The sequence below is a fragment of the Urocampus carinirostris genome, chromosome 1 (genome assembly GCF_059441175.1).
Source record: "Urocampus carinirostris isolate Australia breed hairy pipefish chromosome 1, RoL_Ucar_1.0, whole genome shotgun sequence".
NCBI classification, from domain to species: Eukaryota; Metazoa; Chordata; class Actinopteri; order Syngnathiformes; family Syngnathidae; genus Urocampus; species Urocampus carinirostris.
The window spans coordinates 950,883-975,149 of record NC_142349.1 but is presented as its reverse complement, the minus strand read 5'-3'; the positions used below and the strand labels follow the sequence as shown (position 1 = coordinate 975,149).

General features: G+C 42.2%; 1 protein-coding gene across 2 annotated transcripts in view; it reads right to left on the bottom strand.

Moving 5' to 3' along the window:
* Nucleotides 1-460: 460 nt before the first annotated feature.
* LOC148373192 (syntaxin-binding protein 4) overlaps nucleotides 461-24,267 on the bottom strand; it is a 136,510-nt gene continuing 112,703 nt past the window's right edge. For both annotated transcript variants that reach the window (XM_088331308.1, XM_088331391.1), the window contains 7 exons: nucleotides 20,173-20,265; nucleotides 19,987-20,052; nucleotides 19,421-19,618; nucleotides 14,338-14,460; nucleotides 5,456-5,505; nucleotides 5,254-5,384; nucleotides 461-1,982 (listed from right to left, as the gene is read on the bottom strand). In XM_088331308.1, the coding sequence (XP_088187434.1) occupies nucleotides 1,933-1,982; nucleotides 5,254-5,384; nucleotides 5,456-5,505; nucleotides 14,338-14,460; nucleotides 19,421-19,618; nucleotides 19,987-20,052; nucleotides 20,173-20,265 (711 nt within the window). In that variant the 3' untranslated portion in view covers nucleotides 461-1,932. The remainder of the gene's footprint in view (nucleotides 1,983-5,253; nucleotides 5,385-5,455; nucleotides 5,506-14,337; nucleotides 14,461-19,420; nucleotides 19,619-19,986; nucleotides 20,053-20,172; nucleotides 20,266-24,267) is intronic.

Sequence of the window (24,267 nt, the reverse complement as noted above, 5' to 3'; positions counted from 1 at the left end):
GACTTAAAAGATTATCGAACCTACATTTTCTCCTACAGGACATGCGTCCGGTGAGCGATCAAAGTTTTCTATTGACGCTTTTCAAAATAAAGTTCTCCAATTGACAGATTGATTAATAGGTGAAATTTCATTCGGACACACAATGAAATAAATCTTTGGCATGAATCATTGTGACTTACATAGGCACCAAATTATGATTTTGATTACAAATTAATATTTGGGGGTTAAATAACCTATTATACAGTTGGAGAGTCTGGTCACTTCCTGTAAATGAAGGGAATGTCCCTTGTTGCCCTCCTGTGCAGTTCAGGGGCTTTGGAAACAGTTAGAGGAAATGAAATTGTGGCAGTGCTCCCTCAGTAACCACCGCATTAGATTTTAAACAAAATAAATATAATTTAAAGTAGTTCTCTTCACATATAGTCGGTACACAAAAAAGCACTGAATGGGAGAGCCGAGATGCACTGCATCCTAGCGCGCTGGCCATATTGGATCAGTTTTAATAAGTAAAAACAAACAGTAAAGTCACAAGAAACAGCTCCATACAAATTCCTCTTGCATTTGAATATCCAACAAATTTAGTGTACACCCATGATAACATCGAAACGAGTCTGTAGGACCCAACCATAGTGTTTACATACAGGTATGCGCGTGACGTCTAGGGCTGCAATTATTGTCTATTTTCACAATCGATTGATAGGTCGATTTTTTTTTTTTTTTGATAATTGATTAATCAGATTTTTGAGAAATACATTTTTAATTTCTTACTCTTAAGTTTTGGACGGATAGAAAAACACAAAAAAATAAGATTCTTTAAGATAAAATATTTTTTAAAAATCCAAGTGCTTGTCAAATTACTTAACAATAAACAAAAATACATAGAACATATGCTATACACCTGCAAATATGTAAGATAATCTTTTCGTACCACTTTATCCAACGACCATATTACATTTGGATTATCATACAAAACAAAAATGGAACAATAGCAATACATTTAATTTTATGTGTATCAATTTCTTTTTCTACAAAACAAATAAAAATGTGAACCCACTTTTCAACTCATTTATTTTTTGGGGTTAAATCTTTAAACATTACCTATGTGGTGTAACTTCAAAATATTCTACTTGCTGACGTCATCTTCTGGCTGAAATGATCATTGCAGCCTCTGTAAAGCCCATTTTGTAGTAGTACGTCGTTTGGGTTGGCATTTGGACTGCAATTGAAACAGTCTTTTTCTCACTTTCACCTTTTGCATCCGAGAATAAAAAAACTGGGACAATGCGTGTGAAGTCACTCTTCTAAAAGCATGTTATCATCATCATTATCATTATTATTTTTAGTTTTTTACTTTTTCTATTTCATTTTCAGATTTTTCCCTCTTTTTTCAGCACTTTCTGTTTCCATGAAAATTGTTAACTTTGTAGTGTTTGACTGTTTCATGAAGATTTTGATTAAAAAGATTCAATGTTCAATAATTAAAAAAAAAAAATGTAACATTTCTTTTGATTAAACAACGTTCTTATGGCACTACTGTCAGATCAAAGTGGTACTTCACAACATCACAACAAAATTCAATGCACTCTTGTTCACATTGTATTAATGTGCTTAATGACTCATAAATCGTGCGACACAACAAATCTATTGCAATTTTATTGAATCGTTGCAGCCCTAGAGACGTCATACAAAAACTATTTTTAAAAAAGCAAGTTGCCTTGGGTATCTGTTGATATTAGCCACACATGGAAATAGACACTGTCTAAATAGAGTATACTTGCAGGCTTTGGCATTAAAGGGTGTCTTCCATCTGTCACTCAGACCTGTGAGGTAAAATAGTGTCTTATTTGGAGAGGATGTGTCTCTCTGCCTTTGTTGAGTGTCTTTGTGATGTTGGTGTCTGCTTGGATATTTTTCTGTGGTCTTCCTTTTGATTCACATGTAGAAGTGAGGGCTGACGTCGAGAGTCATTTCCTCCTCTGTTACTGGTCACGGATCAGTCGAAAAAGAGAAAGAATGTCAGATGAAAAAGTGTAAGACAAAGAACACTGATGACAACAAACTTAAACATTTGTAGGGAAAATGCCAAGAGTTTTTTTGTCTTATTGCCGCATTCCAGGCTTCAAATTTATAAAACTGTCAATATTTTCCAAGGATAAACACCGGAGACACAATCGTACCAAATTACTTTTACATTTATCCATTATCCTCACTATGATGGAGCCCATTACAGTTGTCTTTGGGCAATAGGCAGGGAACACCCTGTACTGGTTCCCGAAGGAATCATTTTCTGCTCCATTATTTCACAGTACATGCTTGAGTTCATGTTTCCGTCAATAAAATGCAACTCGCCAACTCTAATCCCGCTCATGCAGCCCCAAACCATGACATTCCCACCACCATGTTATTTTCAAAACAAGGTGCAAGACGAGCTTTTTTGTAAAAATGTAAAAAAATAGAAGTGCAAACGGAAGGTTTATGGATGTAATTCCCTGCAGTGCAGTGGGCGCAGGTACGACTCAAACCTCTTTGTACTCCTCATCTGGTTGCCCCACAGATGCTTGACAAAATCTGAGCCAAAGAAATTTGTCTCATGAGACCAGAGGATATTTTTTCCAGTAAGCCATGGCCTTCATTGACATATCCATAGCAAGCTTTTGGCAGGCTTGTGGACAGCCTTCAGAATAGGGGCGACAGCCATACAGACCAATTTTCTGAAGTACTTACAGGCGGAACCCCACACCTCATCAATCTCTGCAGGTATGGTGACAACACTTCTATACCTATCTTTCTAATACAGTATGCACGTTCACTCAGCTTCTTTAGGCGTCCAACACGAGCTCTGTAGTAAGCAAGGAGCTTTGGTCATGTGAGACTAAAATTTAACTGTTTGTGCTAAATGCAAAGAGTTACATTAAGTTACATGGCGGAAGAGTAACTCTGCCCATTCACATGAAAAAACATCCCCACTGTCAAACATGGTGGTGGCAGCATCATGTTCTGGGGTTTCTTTTCTTCAGTAAGGACTAGGAAGATTGTTAAAGGTTGATGGGAAGGTGGATGGAGTCGAATACAGTGCGATTCTGGCAGAAGATCTGTTTGCAAAAGATCTGAGAACAGGACAACGCCCCTAAACATAAAGCAAAATCGACAACGGAGTGGTTTAAAACTAACAATATAAAGGTGTTAGCATGGCCAAGCTAAAGTCCAGACCTCAATCCGATTAAGCATTTGTGGAAAGATCTGAAAAATGCAATACACAAACAACCCATCAAACCTTATAGAACTTGAGCTGTTTTGTAAGGAAGAATGGGCATATATTTTTGTTTAAAGATGTGCAAAACTTAAAGAGACATACCCACAAGACTTGTGGCTTTGAAAGCAGCAAAAATAAGTTGTACAAAATAGTAACTTAAAGGTGGGTGAGATTTTTTTCTCCGCCTATTTTTAAATGTTTATTTGTTAGCACAATATAGAACGTTAAAGACATTTTTTTTTCACGACTCTGTCACATGTTAATTCTTAAGAAATAATTCTATATGTCAAAAAGTTCTTTGGAGGGGGCAATACTTTTGCAAAAAGGAAAAAGGATTTACATGTTACTCTGTTGAGTATTTAGAAAAAAAAATAGAATGCATAAAATTGTTCTCCTAAAAATGTTTTTTGTTGGTGTCAATTTGAATGTTGTTTTAGGAAATAATCTGCACTGCTTGACTGGTCTATGACCTAAACATTTTTACTGGTAAACTTTAAAACCACAAAAGTTTAAAGGGATATTATTTGTATTATTTGACCAGTAGCTGTCCCTGTGTGGTCTAGTGCAACCGAAAACGAGTGCTAAAAACCAGAACTCCTATATATTACTTTAAAAAAAATTGTCCAGCCTTTTTGAGGTTTTGGGTACAATTATCAAAAAATATATATATAAGATGGGGGACAATTATGGGGATAGTGGGTGGTGCTTCCGGAGTCAGCCCCCAAAAAATCCCTCCTCACAAATAAAATGTAAAATTTTGCATTTGCTTCCGGGTTGGTCCCTCAAATCGGGTTAACTGGTTCGGGCTTTAATACCTGTGGGTTGGGTCGGGCTAGATTCTTTGTAGGCTCAACCTTGGATTATTGCTGAATTACCCTGACATTCTTTCATCTTATTTTTATTTTTTAAGTATTTATTCCTTGTTTGTTATTGAATGTCGTGTCTAACCTCATTGCAAACAACATTTTGTGGACTTGGAGAAGGCATTCGACTGTGTTCCTCGAGAACAACAACGAATGAATCAAATTCAAAAATCAACTAATTTAACATTTCGTCGTGTCGCGCGATTTAGGAGCCACCAAGCACGTTGACTCAATGCAAATAGGAATGCATTGAATTTTTTTGTGACGCGAAAATGAGAAGAAAAATAATAATGACATGTTTAACCCAACACAATGTGTTGTTTCTTAAGCATATTATATTTCATTTGCATATGTAAAGATTTAATCACATAACATATGTGTTGACATTATTTTAAAAAGTGGGTTTACATTTTTGATATTTTTTTTTTGTGGTGAAACATTTTGCAACAAGAAAAAAAAAGAAATTTATTGCTCTTATTTTTGTTTTTGCATGATACATCCAAACGTAATATGATATTTGGATAAGGTGCTAGGAAAAAGGTATCTGCAGGCGTATAGCATACATTTTTATGTATATTTGTCTCTTGCTAAGTTACTTGACAAAAAGTTTTTTTTTATTGCTTCATAAAAAATAGGGCAGCACGACGGCGCAGTGGTTAGCGCGTGTGCGGCACAGTTCTGAGGTCATAAGATCGAACCTCCTGTGTGGAGTTTGCATGTTCTCCCCGTGCTTGCGTGGGTTTCCTCCGGGCACTCCGCTTTCCTCCCACAATCCTAAGACATGAGTGAGTTGTCTGTCTCTATGTGCCCTGCGATTGGCTGGCGACCAGTTCAGGGTGTCCCCTGCCCACTGCCCGAAGATAGCTGGGATGGGCTCCAGCACCCCCGTGACCCTACTGAGGATAAGCGGTGCAGATAATGGATGGATGGATACGATAGAATATTCTGTTGTTTTGTGCACTATTTTTCTATCCATCCATAAGTTTTGATTATAGAGAATAAATTAAAAAGATGTTTAAAGATCCGATTCATTAAATAATCAAAAAAATAATCGACCAATTATTTGATCATTAAAAAATTGTCAATTGAAGCCCTAGTTCTTATCAAGAACGATGAAGACAAATGTAATTCAAATACCATTGTCTTCATTAGGAATGGTTAATACACCCTGCACCAGCTCTTTAGCCTCAGCAGCGAGTTGCAAAGCAGGATCAGAAAGTGGTGACATGGTGTCAGGACTGTCTGCGGCCGGTGAAGATCTGTCGCTCCTAAAAAGTAAAACACAAAAATCTATGTTATAAAAAGAGCATGTTAAAAAACAGCTAAACTTTTGTCTTACCCAAGTTCTCCTCCAAATAAGCTTGGCGTTGTTAATACCTTGTGGACGTTCTGAGGATGGCAACATTGTTAGGAAGCATCAAGGTTGAGTACAAGTTCCATAGAAGGCTATAGTAATCCCTTGTATTGTGTTCTGCATTTTGATTGGCAAAAAAGAGAAGGATGCTTTCTATCGCCAAAAAAAGTTGAACCCTCGACCCGCTAAACTTCGTGGCGATTTGGCATTCTCCAGTGATAATGGAAAAATATAGTTTTTGTAGGACAGAACCGGAAGGTAAAAGCTGTTTTCCATAATATCCACATGATAGCTGCAAAGTATCATCTAGAGTAGATCGTGACCTTAATCCCCACAATTGTGCAATAATACAACAATATTATTTTTAGAAATTATAATGTCAGTAGAGATGTTTTTACTAAAAGAAAAACAAAATAAAAAATAAACCTTTGCAAAGTACAGTAATTTTTATTTGTTAAACAAATGCTTGAGCCTTAAATTGGATTTGTTCTTGAGTAGATAAATAAATATTTCTGCTAAACGAAGGATTACCGTATTCCCAAAGTAGCTTCTTACAACCATTTTATAGTCAGACTTTAGTGAATCCTGTCATATGTAAAAATACTTGTATACATGAATAATAAATAGATAAATAATTACCAACAAAATATAATATATGCAATATAAATAACTGAGGGTGCATGGGAATTTGCCCATCCAGTCTCAATGTGTTTTGTTGACTTGGAGAAGGCATTCGACCATGTTCCTCTAAAAACATTGTTGGGAGTGTTTCGGGAGTATGGGGTACCGCGCAGTCTGACCGGGCTCTGCACGGTGCCAGAGTCTGGTTCGTATAGCTAGCAGTAAGTTGGATTTGTTTCCAGTGGGAATTGGACTCCGCCAGGGCTGCACTTTGTTACCGTTTCTGTTCGTAGATTTTATGGACAGAATTTCCATGTGCAGCCTTGGTGGGGAAGGGGTCTGGTTTTGGGGCCTGAGCATTGCATCTCTGCTTTTTTGCAGATGATTTGGTGCTGTTGGCTTCCTCAAGCCGTGATCTTCAGCTCTCACTGAAGCGATTCGCAGCCAATTGTCAAGCAGCCGCGATGAAGATCAGCACCTCCGAGACCATGGCACTCAGCTGGAAAGAGGGGGCATGCTCCTTCCGGGTTGGGGATGAGATCCTGCCCCAAGTGGAGGAGTTCAAGTATCTTAGAGTCTTGTTCACGAGTGAGGGTAAGATGGAACAGGGGATCGACAGATGGATCTGTGCAGCGTCTGCCGTCATCCGGATCTGTACAGGTACGTCGCTGAGCCAAATGGCAAAGCTCTTGATTTACCGATCCAACCCTCACCTATGGTCATGAACTGTGGGTTATGACCGAAAGAACACGATCCTGGATACAAGTGGCTGAAATGAGTTTCCACCGCAGTGTGGCTGGGCTCTCCCTTAGAGATAATGTGAGAAGCTCAGTCATCTGGGAGGGACTCTGTGTAGAGCTACTTCTGCTCCGCATTGAGAGGAGCCAGTTAAGGTGGCTCGGGTATCTGATAAGGATTCCTACTGGATGCCTCATTTGGGAGGTGTTCCGGGCATGTCCCACCGGCAGGAGGCCCCGGGGACGACTCAGGACACGCTGAAGAGAGTATGTCTCTAGGCTGGCCTGGGAACGCCTCAGAATGTCTGGGGATATCTGGGAGGCTTCCGTGCTGAGGCTGCTGCCCCCTGCGACCCGACCCCAGGTAAACAGAAGATAATATATACTGGACTGTCTCAGAAAATTAGAATATTGTGATAAAGTTCTTTATTTTCTGTAATGCAATTAAAAAAACAAAAATGTCATACATTCTGGATTCATTACACATCAACTGAACTATTTCAAGCCTTTTATTATTTGAATATTGCTGATTTTGGCTTACAGCTGAAAAAAAACTCAAAAATCCTTTCTCAAAATATTAGAATACTTCAGACCAAGTAAAAAAAATAATTTTATAACAGCAAAACTAAATCAAACATTTGAAAATGTCCATTGATGCACTCAGTACTTGGTTGGGAATCCTTTTGCACGGATTACTGCATCAATCCGGCGTGGCATGGAGGCAATCAGCCTGTGGCATTGCTGAGGTGTTATTGATGCCCAGGATGCTTCGATAGCGGCCTTCAGCTCATTTGCATTTGTAGGTCTGGTGTCTTTCATCTTCTTCTTAACTATACCCCACAAATTCTCGATGGGGTTCAGGTCAGGGGAATTAGCAGGCCAATCAAGGACAGTGATGCCATGGTCAGTGCACCAGTTACTGGTGGTTTTGGCACTGTGGGCAGGTGCCAGATCATGCTGGAAAATGAAATACTCATCTCCATAGAGCTTTTCAGCAGATGGAAGCATGTAGTGCTCTAAAATCTCTTGGTACACAGTTGCATTTACTCTGGACTTGATGAAACACAGTGGACCAACACCAGCAGCTGACATGGCTCCCCAAACCATTGCTGACTGTGGGAACTTCACACTGGATTTCAAGCAACTTGGATTTTGCTCTTCTCCAGCCTTTCTCCAGACTCTGGCGCCTTGACTTCCAAATGAAATGCAAAACTTGCTTTCGTCTGAAAAGAGGACTTTGGACCACTCTGCAACTGTCCAGTGCTTCTTCTCCATAGCCCAAGTCAGACGCTTCTTCCGTTGTCTTGAGTTCAGAAGTGGCTTGACCATGGGAATACGGCTATTGTAGCCCATTTCCCGGACACGTCTGTGAACTGTGGCTTTTGATACCTGGACTCCAGCTTCAGCCCACTGTCTTTGAAGCTCCCTCAAATTCTGGAAGCGGCTCTTCTTCACAATTTTGTTAAGGCTGCGGTCATCTCTCTGGGTTGTGCAGCGTTTCCGGCCACATTTTTCCCTTCCAACAGACTTTTTGTGGATATGCTTTGAAACTGCACTCTGTGAACAGCCTGCTCTTTGAGAAATTTCTTTTTGTGTCTTACCCTCCTGATGGAGGGTATCAATGATGGTCCTCTGGACAGCAGTCAGATCAGCAGTGATTTAGTTTACTGAACCAAGCTGAGTGTTTTTAAGGCTCAGGAAACCCTCGCAAGGTGTTTCGAGTTAATTAGATGATTCAGGTGATTAGTTGAATAGCCTACTTGTATACTTTTTCATGATATTCTAATATTTTGAGATGGGATTTTTGAGTTTTCTTAAGCTGTAAGCCAAATTCAGCAATATTAAAATAATAAAAGGCTTGAAATAGTTCAATTGATGTGTAATGAATCCAGAATGTATGACATTTTTGTTTTTTTAATTGCATTACAGAAAATAAAGAACTTTATCACAATATTCTAATTTTCTGAGACAGTCCAGTATATATATATATATATATATATATATATATATATATATATATATATATACTGTATATATATATATATATATATATATATATAGGGCAGCACGGCGGCGCAGTGGTTAGCGCGTGTGTGGCACAGTTCTAAGGTCTTGGGAACCTCCTGTGTGGGTTAAAATCCAGCTACCAGACTTACTGTGCGGAGTTTGTATGTTCTCCCCGTGCTTGCGTGGGTTTCCTCCGGGCACTCCGGTTTCCTCCCACATTCCAAAGACATGCATTTCAGGTGGATTGGCCGGTCCAAATTGTCCCTAGGTGTGACTGAGCGAGTGAGTTGTCTGTCCCCGTGTGCCCTGCGATTGGCTGGCAACCAGTTCAGGGTGTCCCCTGCCCTACTGAGGATAAGCGGTGCAGCTAATGAGATGATATATATATATATATATATATATATATATATATATATATATATATATATATATATACAGTGGAACCTCGGTTTTCGAACGCCTCAGTTCGGACAAATCGGTGTTCAACCAAAAATTTCGAGAAATTCTTGCTTCGCTGTTCGGTCAAAAAGTTGGAGTTCGAACGCCGGTATGCTGAGCGGCGTATGGGAGTTTTAGCCCCTAATTATGCCTCCGAAGAAGGTCGGTGCAAGCAGGACAGGTGAAAAAAAACAAGTTGTTCGTCCAACTATTGCCTAAGAAAAGACATAATAGCTAAATATGAAAGAGGTGTACGAATTTCCAAACTTGATAGTGAATACAGCATGGCTAAATCTACTATTAGTACGATAGTAAAGAATAAGGAGGCTGTGAAATCGAGTGATGCGGCTAAGGAAGTTAACGCTGTAAGCAAGCAACTGCCGCAAGTTTTGGAAGAGGTTGAAAAACTTTTGATGATTTTTCTCTACCTACCGTCCACCATAAAGGTAAGAAATCCTATTCATAATCCTTTTTTAAATTTTTACACGTTCATGTTAGCGTAATCTTTTGTACGGAAGATTACGCTAACGCGAACGTACGATTAGCCTGGGTTAATTGGCCGGTCCAAATTGTCCATAGGTGTGAATGAGCGAATGAGTTGTCTGTCCCTGTGTGCCCTGCGATTGGCTGGCAACCAGTTCAGGGTGTCCCCTGCCCACTGCCCGGAGATGGCTGGGATGGGCTCCAGCCCCCCCGCGACCCTAATGAGGATAAGCGGTACGGCTAATGAGATGAGATGAGATGAGCTTCATGTTTACGTTCTTGGTAAAAATTCAGGGTGTTGGAACGGATTTAAACGATTTTACATTACTTTTAATGGGAAAAACGATTTTCCGTGATCGACCGAATCGGTTTTTGAACAGGGTTCTGGAACGTATTATGGTCGAGAACTGAGGTTCCACTGTATATATCTCCCATCTCATCTCATTAGCTGCACCGCTTATCCTCAGTAGGGTCGTGGGGGCGCTGGAGCCCGTCCCAGCAATCATCAGGCATATATATATATATATATATATATATATATATATATATATATATATATATATATATATATATATATATATATATATATATATATATATATATATATATATATATATATATATATATATATATATATATATATATATATATATATATATATATATATATATGTGTGTATATTCAGGTGGATTGGGCGGTCCAAATGGTCCCTAGGTGTGAATGAGTGAGCGAGTTGTCTTTCCCTGTGTGCCCTGCGTTTGGCTGGCAACCAGTTCAGGATGTCCCGTGCCCACTGCCCGGTATATATATTGATATTTATACTGTATATATAGATATAAATTCATATATAGAATAGACAGAATATACCTTTATTGTCATTGTTACAAAATGGGTTAACATATTGTGACAACGAAATTGGGCATGACACTCCAGTTTCACACATTCACAGTGAGGTAAAAAGCCAAGAAGATAAAGGAACAGAGAAGATAAGGTTATAAAACAAGGAGGATAAGGCTATAGTTAAAATTTACATGATATTTACACAAGAAATGTCGGCATGTAGGATGTTACATACAGTTGGTATCGTAATACAGTTGGTATCGTAAGGGTTGTGCAATTTTGCATTTGGTGCAAAAGTCATCATAGTGCAAAAAAAATAGTCAACATATGCATTGGTGCAAACATAGTCATCATAGTGCAGGAAAAAAAAGAAAAAAAAAAGGTCCACATTGTGCAAGGTTAGCAGTAAACATAGTGCAGTCAACATGTGCAAGAACATAGACATGAGTACCATTTTACATTCGTGTGAGCCTGTGAGGTAGTGTTTTTGCAAGAGTTTTTCAGTTTTTTGTGCGGTGTCTGTTTAGGGTGGTAATGGCTGTGGGGAAGAAACTGTCTCTGAGTCTGTTTGTTTTTGCTTTGTGTGACCTGTAGCGCTTGCCGAAGGCAGCAGGTCGAGGTGGTGGTCGGGGTGAGAAAAATCCTTGACGACGATTTTCTGGGCTGTTTTGATGACCCTCTGTAGCGTTTTCCTGTCTGCTGCTGTGCACCCAGCATACCACACCATAATGCAGTATGTTAGAATGCTCTCCACTGTGGCTTTGTAAAAGGAACCTGCAGCTGTTGTTTTAGGTTATTTTTCCTGAGCCCTCTCAGGAAAATGCAGTCGCTGCTGGGCCTTCCCTACCACCGCTCTGGTGTTTGCAGACAGGGAAAGGTCGTCGGAGATGTGCACACCCAGAAATTTGAAGGAGTGGACTCTCTCTACACAGTCTCCTTTTATGATGAGTGGTTGTGGATTCCTGCCATTCCTTCTAAAGTCCAGTATCAGTTCTTTTGTTTTTGTGGTGTTCAGTATGAGGTGGTTTTCCGAACACCACGTTGAAAGTGACTCCACCTCATCCCTGTATGCCGCCTCGTCCCCTTCAGAGATGAGGCCGATCAAGGTGGTATCGTCGGCGAACTTAATGATAGTGTTTGAGGGGTGGGTCGGTGAGCAGTCGGAGCTGTAGAGGGTAAAAAGCAGGGGGCTCAGTGCACAACCTTGGGGGGAGCCAGTGTTCAGTGTTGGGGTGGGAGAGACATGGTTACCGAGTTTCACGGACTGTGGGCGGTTGTAGAGGAAGTCCATTATCCAGTGGCAGATGGAGGGAGAGAGTCCTAGGTGTGTGAGTTTCTCCACCAGGACCTCCGGGATAATGGTGTTGAAGGCTGAGCTGAAGTCCAGAAAGAGCATTCTGACGTAGCTCCCCCGGTGGTCCAGGTGTTTCAGCATGGTGTGAAGTGCTGTGTTTATGGCGTCATCAGTGGAGCGGTTTGCCCTGTAGGCAAACTGGTGGGGGTCCAGTGTGAGTGGCAGGGAGTTTTTGATGTGCTGGGACACCAACCTCTCGAAGCACTTCATGACCACAGGCGTAAGAGCGACAGGCCTGTAGTCGTTGGGGATGGGAATGATGGTGGAGGTTTTGAGGCAAGGTGGGACGGTCGCCTGTGACAGGGACCGGTTGAAGATGGTGGTGAAGACCCCAGCCAGCGGATCGCAACAGTCCCTGAGTACCTTCCCTGGTACTCCATCCGGGCCTGTTGCCTTCCTGGGGTTTATAGTTTTCAGCGCACGCCTAACTCCGTGCTCCTGAAATGTGAGTGTGTTGCTGCTGGTTGTTGATGGGTGTGATCTGGCTGTTTGTGGCCTTTCAGGTTCAAAGCGAGCAAAGAACTGATTAAGGTCCGCAGCTAGTGAAGCGTAAGCCTCAACAGTTGCCAGGTTGTGGCCTCTGAAGTTGGTGATGTGTTGAAGACCCTGCCACATCCTCCTCGGGTCATTTCCAGCAAAGAGGTGCTCGATCCTCCTCGTGTAGGCTGTCTTTGCTTTCTTGATGCCTCTCTTCAGGTCAGCCCTGGCCACCCTGTAAAGAGCCTTGTCTCCAGACCTGAAGGCGGTGTTGCGGTGTTTGAGGAGGGTGCGCACCTCGCTGGACACCCAGGGTTTTTGGTTTGGGTAGACCTTGATTCTTTTATTTACTGTGACTTTATCCGTGCAGTATCGAATGTAGGATAAAACAGTGTCAGTGAATTTCTTGAGCTCATGGTGTTTAAATACCTCCAAGCAAGTTTGATCAAAACAGTCCTGCAGCTGAGAGAGGGCTCCCTCAGGCCGCGTTTGTGTTGTCCTCGTGTTTGTGTTATATATGAATGATATAAATGCAATTTGTTCATATAAGTTGAAAATCTGGGCCAGCGCCTCATTTGATAAATACTGTCTTTTTGTGACTAAATACACGACAAAATACAAGGCAAAAAAGGACAAAAAATTAAAAAAAAATATATATATAAATGACAAAATGCTTGAATAAATAAATGAATTGCATTTTTGGCATATATGTGACAAAATGAATTACAAAATATACGAAAAAAATATGCAAAAAATACAAAACCAATAAGTGACAAAATAAAAGACAAAACTGATGGAATACATGAATAAATAAATACGAATTTCACAACAAAATATACGACGAACTTGATTACAAAATGAATGACGAATGAATAAAGTGCATTAATGTCATGTATTTAGGTTTATGTGATCTATTCATATGTTCATTTATTTATATGACATATACTGAGGTATTTATTTATACGTGTATTTGTCATAATTACTGATTTGGGGCACCTGCGGCTGCCCCGGTGGCGCCAACAACCCTGGTCGCTGATTGGTTCCTTGCCACTTTTTAAAACCCCCGTCTCCCCGTTACCGGCAATTGATCGTTGCGAACTTTCAGCTCCCGCTAAGGCAAGCCTTCCGAACCTGACTCCCTGTTTTTGACTCCCGTACGTTTCCCGGCTTTGACCTGTTTCCGTTTGATCACGTCCCCCCGTTAACCTGACCTGCTTTTCCCTCTTCGACACCACTATCGCTCGCCAGAGAAGTGCCACTTCCGCGTCCCTAGCGACCTGCTCCCCACAATCAATGATCACTGGATCGTGGGTGCCAGCTTACGTCTCTTTTCAAATAAGACTAAAAAACTAACGCAATTGGGTTCCCGTCTCCGTTCCTGGCTCCTGACAGTATTTCTACGTATGGCAGAATCGTTCAGTGGATGACAAAATAAATGACAAAATACACGACAAAAAAAAAATACCAAATGGATAAATTGCATCAATGTCATATATTTTTGAGTATTGTGTGATTTATTTGTGTGTTCATGTATTTAAATAGCATATACTTGGAGGTATTTATTTATACATGTTTTGTACATATGGCAGGATTGGTCCTTGATGAGTGAGCAATAGTTGACTTTATATGATAATTTGCTTTTGAGTTTATTAAAGGCTGCAATGTGCATTTTAGTCACAGACAGGCAGGATCGCTTTAATAACAAGGAAAGGCAAATGTTCTTTCTTGGTAATTTCGACCTCGGATGACATAAATGATCATATTCATTGGCATGTAAAGGCAACAATGCATGCAACATTTTTTTTAATTCAAATTTGGAAATAAAAATCACAGAATCTATTTTATGCGCAAGGTGATTAAAAAACATCTTCTATTTGTGGATGCAACCTGAATTGAGACTAGTGTTGTACCTGTGCAAAGCCGATCAATCTTTTGTTGGACATCTCGAGATGTTTTCTGGTGACCTCAGACTTTCGAAGCTGACAGTCGATGGTGCTTAGCCTCCTGCTCAGTTCTTCCACCTCTTCCTGTCCCTAAGATCAATTGTAAATAGTTTTATTATCTCGCGGGCTTATATATAAATTATTTCATATGTGTGAAGACATTTGTTTTTGAAAAAAGATTTGGTTCAGAATTTGAGCTTTTATTTCAAGGTGCAGTATTTATGAAAACCATGGAGCGGTTGCTGCTGCACCACCTGAGGTTACAGGTCCGTCACGCCATCGACCCTCTGCAATTTGCTTACCAGGAGAATGAATATATATATATATATATATATATATAGATACTTTATCTCTCTCTCTCTCTCTATTTATATTATATATATATATATATATATATATATATATATATATATATATATATATATATATATATATATATATATATATATATATATATACCGTATTTTCCGCACTATAAGGCGCACCGGGTTATAGGGCGCACCCCGAAAAAACAGTTTTTGGTCCTATTTTTGACATACATAAGACGCACCGTATTATAAGGCGCTACAATGGGAACGTGGACAAAACAGTCAGATAGTTCAGTCCAACTTATTACCCCCTTAACATTCCGAAAGCTTGCAAAGACGCAAATACGTGTTGAGAACACGTGCGGATGCGGTGTCCGTAAGATGTCACTCAAATGCATCGTTCCATCATTCGGAAGGTTAAAGTCTTGGGATTCAAGAAATGATAACCATTCCTTAGTATCTATTTTCTTTTTCGCTCGCAACTTTACTGTGCATATGACAATAAACACTTGGAATTGAGTTTAATTTAAAAATAGACACTCCATTCCATCCATTATCTGCACCACTTATCACAGAAACATCGACTTCAGTCTGAAACAAGATACAGGGAAAATATATAGCCGGAGTAGCTCACTGAAGTCGTTGTGTTCAAAAAAATGTGCAGCCATGGTCCTCTTATATCCGTGAGGGTAGTAAATCCAGGAGAATACAATATTTACAAATACAGAATAGAAAAAAATGCTTTCTCTATGCCGTCAGCCACATGCTATACGCATTCATCTTTTTCGGCCAATTGCAGACTTTGTTTCGCCGTTTAAGCCAATAGCAGCCTGTAAATGATAAAAAGGATCCGCCCCTTGACCTCCGAATAACTTTAGCAATAGTGATCGATTCAACTGATGATTGACACATCTTTTTCGGCCAATTGCAGGCTTTGTTTGCCGTTTAAGCCAATGGCAGCCTGTAAATGATAAAAAGGATCCACCTCTTGACCTCTGAATAACTTTAGCCAATAGTGATCGATTCAAATGATGATTGACACATTGGTTAGCCAATGAAATGCCGGTAAATAAATCCCAGCATCCACCGCGTACTACTTGGCGTTCGGGGGAAAATCTAGTCGGCGGCTGCAAGTTATTTGGAAAACTTTGCAACTAAAATTGATCCATAAATAAGGCGCACTGTATTATAAGGCGCATGGTCAGCTTTTGAAAAAAATAAAGGCTTTTAGGTGCGCCTTATAGTGCGGAAAATACGGTATATATATATATATATATATATATATATATATATATATATATATATATATATATATATATATATACATGAGATCAAACCCCCTGTGTGGAGTTTGCATGTTCTCCCCGCGCTTGCGTGGGCTTCCTCCGGGCACTCCGGTTTCCTCCCACATTCCAAAAACATGCAGGTCAGGTTAATTGGCCGGTCCAAATTGTCCCTAGGTGTGAATGAGTGAGTTCTCTGTCTCTGTGTGCCCTGCGACTGGCTGGCAACCAGTTCAGAGTGTCCCCTACGACTGCCCAAAGATAGCTGGGATGGGCTCCAGCACCCCCGCAACCCTACTGAGGAGAAGCTGTGCAGATAATGAATGGATGGATGGATGGATATATAGTTCAGATTTTCATTTTTCGCGGGGGCTTTAGGTATCCATAAACCGCAATTACCAAGGGATTACCGTACAGTAATTTGTAACTAGATAGTGTCAGAGTTACGTGCTACTTTTGGGTGTCAGTAATCTGCGGCACAACACAAATACTTTTTAAATGAGTAACTGTAATAAATCACTTTTTTTTTGCCTTTGAACTGCTGCAAGGGGCCACTGTGTTCAGTAAACTGGACCTCAGAAACGCTTATCTTATGGTCCGTATCAGGAAGGGAGATGAATGGAAAACGGCTTTTAACACTACCACGGGGCACTACGAATATTTCGTCATGCCTTTTGGTCTAACGAACGCCCCCGCCGTCTTTCAGTCCCTTGTCAACGACTTGCTGCGTGATGTACTCAACAAGTTTGTGTTTGTCTATCTGGATGACATTCTGATTTTCTCTAAATCCCTGGAGGAACACACGCAGCACGTCCAACTTGTCCTTCGACAACTCCTAGAGAACTCCCTCTTCGTTAAGGCTGAGAAGTGTGAGTTCCACGCCCAAACGGTGTCATTCCTGGGTTATATCATCGCGGAGGGGAGATTGGAGATGGATCCTGTGAAGGTGTCGGCAGTCACCTCCTGGCCTGTCCCCACGGATCGCAAGAAGCTCCAGCAGTTCTTGGGTTTCGCCAATTTTTACCGAAGATTTATTCGGAACTATAGCACGGTAGCGGGTCCCCTGACGGTTCTCCACCAAGGAAACTTTCAGATAGTCTCCTGCGGCCGACAAAGCATTCTCTGCCCTCAAGGCTCGGTTTTCGAAGTGGATGCCTCGGACGTTGGTGTTGGGGCTGTTCTCTCCCAAAGGTCAGACGAGGATCAAAAGATGCACCTCTGTGCATTCTTTTCACGTCACTTATCCCCTGCCGAACGCAATTGACGTGGGGGATCGTGAGCTGCTAGCAATAAAATTGGCCCTTGAGGAATGGCGCAATTGGCTGGAAGGGGTGCCAGTTCCGTTCCTTGTTTGGACTGACCACAGGAATCTTGAATACATCTGTCTGCTAAACGTTTGAACCTGAGACAATCCTGCTGGTCACTCTTCTTCACCCGTTTTACTTCACCCTTTCCTACCGCCCCGGGTCCCGCAATGTCAAGCCATATGCCCTTCTCGCCAGTTTCAAAAGGAGGACAATCATTCCCAGAGTCCGACCGCCATCCTTCCTGAGTCCCGGTTACTGGCCGCTCTCACCTGGGACATCGAGGACCGTGTCAAGGAGGCCCTCCAAGACCAAGCAGGCCCCAGTACTTGTCCAGAGGGGCGGCTATTCGTCCCGGAAGCCCTACGGTCGGAGGTCCTTCAATGGGGGCACGACTCTCGCCTCTCCTGTCACCCGGGTGCTACCCGCATCAGCAACTTCCTGGCCCGACGTTTCTGGTGGCCCTCATTTGCTAAGGACGTCCAGGAGTATGTCGGGGCTTGCCAAACCTGTACCCGGCAGAAGACTTCGAATCGGCCCCCTGCCAGATTGCTTCAACCTTTACCAGTCCCCAGCCCTCCTTGGTCCCACATCTCCTTGGACTTCGTTACTGGGCTGCCTGCCTCGGAAGGGATGACAACCATTTTGACGATTGTGGACCGGTTCAGCAAAATGGTCCACTTCGTGGCCTTGCCCAAACTTCCGTCCGCCAAGGAGACGGCACAGGTGGTCCAGCTGCATGTCTTCCGCCTACATGGAATCCCAAAAGTCATTGTTTCAGACCGAGGTCCTCAATTTGCCTCGGGATTTTAGAAAGAGTTCTGCCGTCTCCTGGGGGCCTCGGTCAGTCTCTCGTCCGGGTTCCATCCGCAATCTAATGGACAGTCTGAACGCCTCAATCAGGAACTGGAGAGGGCTCTCCGCTGCCTGGTTTCCCGTGAGCCTCTTACCTGGGCGCAACAGCTGGTATGGGTGGAATACGCCCACAACTCCCCTTGTCTGCTCCTCCACTGGCATGTCTCCCTTCCAGTGCGTCTTTGGCTACCAGCCACCCTTGTTCCCCAACCAAGAGGAAGAGGTTTCCTGTCCGTCGGCTTTTGCAAATGCCCGTCGCTGTCGTCGCGCTTGGGCTCAGGCACGGGCTGCTCTTCTTCGGGCCGTCTGAAGTTATTCAAAGGGGGCTAACCGAAGAAGAATTCCGGCCCCAACATACCAGGTGGGCCAGCAAGTATGGTTTTCCACCAAGGACCTTCCACTCCGGGTGGAGTCCAAGAAGTTGGCCCCCCGATTCCTGGGACCGTTTCCGGTGGACAAAATTATTAGTCCATCGGCAGTCCGCCTGCGCCTGCCCAGCACCATGAGGGTTCACCCGACGTTTCATGTTTCCCGCTTTAAGCCTGTCCGCCAGAGCACTCTGGTACCTGAAGTCCCTCCCCCCCCAGCCCCTCCCTTCCTGGATGGTGACCCTATCTACACTGTGCGACGTCTGCTCCGCTCTCGTCGTAGAGGACGCGGTCTCCAATATCTCGTGGACTGGGAGGGATACGGCCCGGAGGAACGATCCTGGATCCCCACCCGGCAGATCCTGGATCGCTCGCTCATCTCCGAATTCCACCGCCAGCATCCGGATCAACTTGCTCTTCGCCGAGGTCGTCCTAGGGGTGTCCGGCCGACTACTACATCTCCGCCGGGCCGGTCTTCGACCGTGCTGCCTGAAGACCTCCGCTCAGAGGAGTTCTAACCTGCCGGCCTGTCGGATTTTACACATGCCTGTCGGATTATGTATTTGCCTGTCGGATTATACACTTGCCTGTCGGATTATGCACTTTCCTGTCGGATAATTTTTTTTTTCTTTGGGGACTTCTGGAGCCGTCCCTTGAGGGGGGGGGGTTCTGTCACAATCACCCGGATCGGGAACACATGTGTTCAGGATTTGGCGCCAACAGCCAGGACAGCTGATTGGCGCACCTTTTAAAAGAGCCCAAAAGCGTCTTTACTCTCCAAATGGTTCAAGAACAGCAGGCAATTTACTTTGGGTACATCTTGGATTGGTATTTTAGGCACATTTTACAGGAATGATAACTAAATTAATTTTTTTCCACCCATTGATTTGCAAGTTGCAAATTTTGACTACCCATGTGATTTAGGTCCTCACTTTGAAGGTTTCTCCTCCACGTGCTTGTTGCTTGATGGCCATCTGATTCTTCAAGTCTTTAATCTCGGCCTCCAGCAGCTGGATGACTTCTTCGTAGTCCTGCTCGGCAGTGCTTGTATGGCGCTGGATCAACTCTGCCTCAGCCACTTGAAGGCGACTCTTAAGACGGGCATTCTCTTCCACGGTCAAACACGCTTTCTGCATTTTAAAAAGTAAAACAGAGGTCCTCTCGTCAATAAGGGTGGGCGGACTGATCCACATACCGATACTATCAATACTGATCGAGTCGTTTATAAACAGTTGTTTATACTTCTATTATTTTTTGTATGATTGAAGAGAAACTTCTCTTATATAAAATTTTGCTATAAAAGATATTTTAATTCTGCTACTGTGATTCGTTATTTTTGTTTTGATTGATACTACAAAGTATTCACTTGGATCGGAACGATCCTAAAATTCCCAGTATCGCCCATCCCTACTGGGTCAATCGACACTATTTACTAATTGGAAATAGTATTATATCATTTGATTTTCAAAATGTTTTCTTTGGATTTGTTGTCCCATACCTCAGAGGTCTTCTGCAACTCATCCTCAAGTGATTTCTTGCTGTGCTCCATGTCCTTTAGCGCCACCTGTCAACATAAAAGAACAAATAAAACAAAATGCAAAGTGTCAAATCTACAACACGGGCGTCAAACTTGCGAGGGAATGCTGAGAGCAGCACAAGAGAAAATCCATCCATACAACCTCACCTTCATCTGCTTCATTTGCATTTGGAGCTGTTTCACTTCTGTCTGAAACTGGTCCATTTCCTCACTGCTGTAGCTACACTCTGTTTCATATGTCTGCCAAAAGAAAATTACACAAGCCCAATTACTTACAGACAAAAACAATGTGTCTGTAAGTCAGTGGTTATTAACCCTGTTGGAGCTACTGAACCAGACAGTGTAATGTAAAATCTCCTTTTTTTTTTCCAAATTCAAAATCAATGTTCCCTCTAAGCCGCACGTCTGTGCAATTACGCAGTGTTCTTACATCTCTGCACACAAAAAGAAATCAGTGTAGTCCAAGAATTACAAATGATCTTAGCAGCATACTGTCAAGTCAAGTCAAGTCATTTATTTATGTAGCCCTTAAACACAAAAATGTCTCAAAGGACTGCAGAGGATTACAATTACACCATCGCCTGATCTTAAACCAACATGCGGGCAAGGAAAAACTCAAAACCTCAGTGTGAGGAAAAAATTAACCTTGAGAAGGGGCCTCACAAGTGGTGATCCCCCTTCCAGAATGACCAGGGTGGAATAGATTTAGCACTGAGTTACAGTACACAAACATAGTAAACATCAATAAAAGAGAACATGTTGAAACATATCAGTCAGTTGAATGGAGAAGAAAAGGCAGGTAGTTCAGAAATATTTATTGCACTTAACCAGCAACAGATTTATCCTATATTTGAAGTGCAACAAAAATGAACAGTAAACGGTATAACAAAATAACAATGAGCGGTAGACAATATAAAGCTAATTTAGTACATTAAATCGAAATCTCACAACCTGAGACAATTGGTCAAGTAGAAATAAGCTACTGCACTTCAAATATTTTGTTCACAACAAAAGTCAACAATAAAACAATAGAAAGTGACTATCCAATCCCTCTCTTTTATGTTATGTGCGTAATAACATAAGAATTAGATTACCCATATTGCTACATTGTTACTGAGCATGTGAGGTGTGTCCCGTAATGTTTACAGATGTATGTTATGGTTTACTTGCGAGTGACACGAAAGTAAAGTGTGCGTTTCTGCGCAGAAATGGGCGCTTCGGCTGAAGTACGCGTGGCCCCGGAGTGCACCGCGGAGGTGCACCCTCGGGTTTACTGCGGGTTCGGTCCCTCAAATCAAGTGTGCACTTTGTGTAGCGCCGAAATACGCACTTTGGTGCCGAAGTGTGCATTTCGGCGGAGTGCAGTGCCTACGTGTGTTACTCAAGTAAAAGACTAAAAAAAAATGGCACCGAAAATACATTTAGATTCTGCAGATTACAAGCGGCAAATAGTAAAATTTGCAGCCTAAAAGCAGGAATAAAGTTTGTAAAGCTTGTAAGCTATTAACAAAAAGGGGAAATGAGGAAGTGGCGCATCTTCTACAGTGACACCGAAAATGATAGTTTGGTAAGCATATTCTTTATGATAGAGTTATCTTGATAATATAGCTCCAAAATGCAGGGTTGAAGTGTGTTACTCAAGCAAAAGTACTGTTACTTTAGAATAATAGTCCTTAAGTAGAAGTAAAACGTAGTCATCTAAATAATTACTTGTGTAAAAGTATACCAAAAAGTGAGCATGCTGTGCAGATCCTCCACAAATGAAAATAATTTCAAATTTCTGTTGCTACTCTTTCACAGTTCTTGAGTACCGTAAATTCCGGACTATAAAGCTCATCTGATTATAAGCCGCACCCGTCACCTTTTGAGTGATTTGACACTATTGTTCTTACACAAGCCGCACCCATGTATAAACCGCGGGCACCCGCAGTCAATCTTGCGACACAGTCAGAAGTTTAACCCCGGGCCAGGCTGTAAGTTCCATAGTTGTTACTTCATAGATAGTACACAAATTAAAAAGAAAAAGGAAAAAGGGGGGAAAGGAGTGCCTGACCTCCAGCTTTTCCTGGGAAGCAAATATGTCTCTCTCCACTTCCAAAACGCTGTGGGCCCACCCAACAACCCGAAAAGTCAAGCGATGACCCGGTTTTGGATGGGCTCATATTTGCGGAAGCTAAAGCTTGTACCAAACAATCGTTTGATTCCAGTTTCATTTAACTTGCCACCAACACATCTCTTTATTCGGGATTTTTTGAAGAAGTTTGATTTGGAAACACAAGAATGTCACACTTTACAAAACCACAGGGCCCTTATTGCTATTGTGCAAGAGCGAGCAACAGTAAGCCCTGTGCGGGGGCTTGCGTTTGGCGAACCTACAACGGTTTGGAGCAACGTGAATCATCCTGCCCTCCCAAACAGACTACGAGACTTGTCATGGATGGTGGCTCATGAAGTTCTCCCAGTCAGAGCCGTAATGCACCACCGAGGAATGTCAGCGACTTCGACGTGCCCTCGACCTGGCTGTGGCGCCCAGGAGTCGGTGAGGCACCTTTTTTGTGAGTGCAGTGCTGCCGAGGTCTTGTGGACAATGGCCGACCAACTAGGAAAGTTCCCGGACTTGCCCGCAGGGGAGGTCCCTGATGCACAGTACGTGCTTTACGGGGTGAGTCGGTCGAGGAGGTCTCGGAACGACTTTGCCAGGGACTGGCTCACTCTCGCCGCCATCAAGGACGCCATCTGGACCTCCAGAAACCTGCTGGTATGGAGGTGCAGGCAGATCCCCCCCGTGGCTGTGCTCCAAATGGCTGCAGATACCATACAATCTGCGAGCGGCGGGCCTAGGACGCAGCCACAAAGAAGACTCGTCTGCACCCACCCGGAGGGGGGAACCGGAGCTACACTGTGGGAGTCCGGCAGCAACGGCCTGGGTTGTGGAACCCAGAAGGGAAGGGACCCACACAGAAGGGAGAGGACCCACACAGAGGACTGGAAGAATGCTGCTTGGGAGGGTGGGATGGCAGAGCTATGCCCTTGCACAATAGTATGGCCTTTTACACGCTGGTTAACTACTGTTAAAAGAAAATAACTCTGAAATTGTTTAATTGATGTTGAAAATGTCAGGAAAAAATGTTAAAACGTCATATCGTTACGTCATATTGTCAGATATAAAAAATTGTGAATATGCTTGATGGCTGTTGAGATTGTCGTGTTTGTTTTGCTGCTGTTGGTGTCGGTGGATTTGTTCAGACCGAGGACAATCGACTTTGGCCTGGACGGATCTATTGACACTAACAAAGATGTTATATAATGAAATTGTGAATGTGCTTGATTGCTAATAAGATTTTCGAGAAGGGTTGTTCAAACATCACATTGTGTTTGCTGTTAAAAACGTCATATTGGTATATAATATTGTGAATGTGCTTAATTGCTGTTTAGATTGTCATGAGTGTTTTCTGTTATTAGTGTCAATAAATTTGTTCAAACCAAAAAAAAGTACACAAATTCAGAACCACAGTCGACATCACAAGTAGAAAATGATACCCGTAATTAAGGTATGATGCAGACTTGTAAAATCGGGCTTCCGTTGAAAGTAATCCAAGGAAACAAAATGTATATTTCCAAAGTTATAGGTGGGAAAATTATATATCCACTATTGTCCGCTGCGACAACAGACAGAACTACCGGTAACTCAGCTTTACCACATTTCCCATCAGCCCGCGTTTGCTCCGCCCCTTATTTTTGATTTGTCCGTAGAACACATAACAGAAAAAATCTCTAAAATAAATACATTACAAAAATATACAGTTGCAAATACATATTATACATGGTTACACATATTTACAAAGAAAGACGGTACACCGAGAGAGTTTTCAAAGCTTTATATAACTTTCAACCCAAACCGCGCCTTTGAAAGGTACCAACACGCTAGTAGGATCACGCTCGCAACGTATCAAACATACGTGTGAAAAAAAAGCGTCACGTAAATGTGAAATTCACGGTTAATTGTCTACATCTTCTTCCTCATAGCTATCGCCATTGAGGGCATCTTCCTCGGTATCGGAACGTGATTGCTAATAAGATTTTCGAGAAGGGTTGTTAAAACCTCACATTGTGTTTGCTGTTAAAAACGTCATATTGGAATATAATATTGTGAATGTGCTTAATTGCTGTTGAGATTGTCATGATTGTTTTCTGTTATTAGTGTCAATAAATTTGTTCAAACCAAAAAAAAGTACACAAATT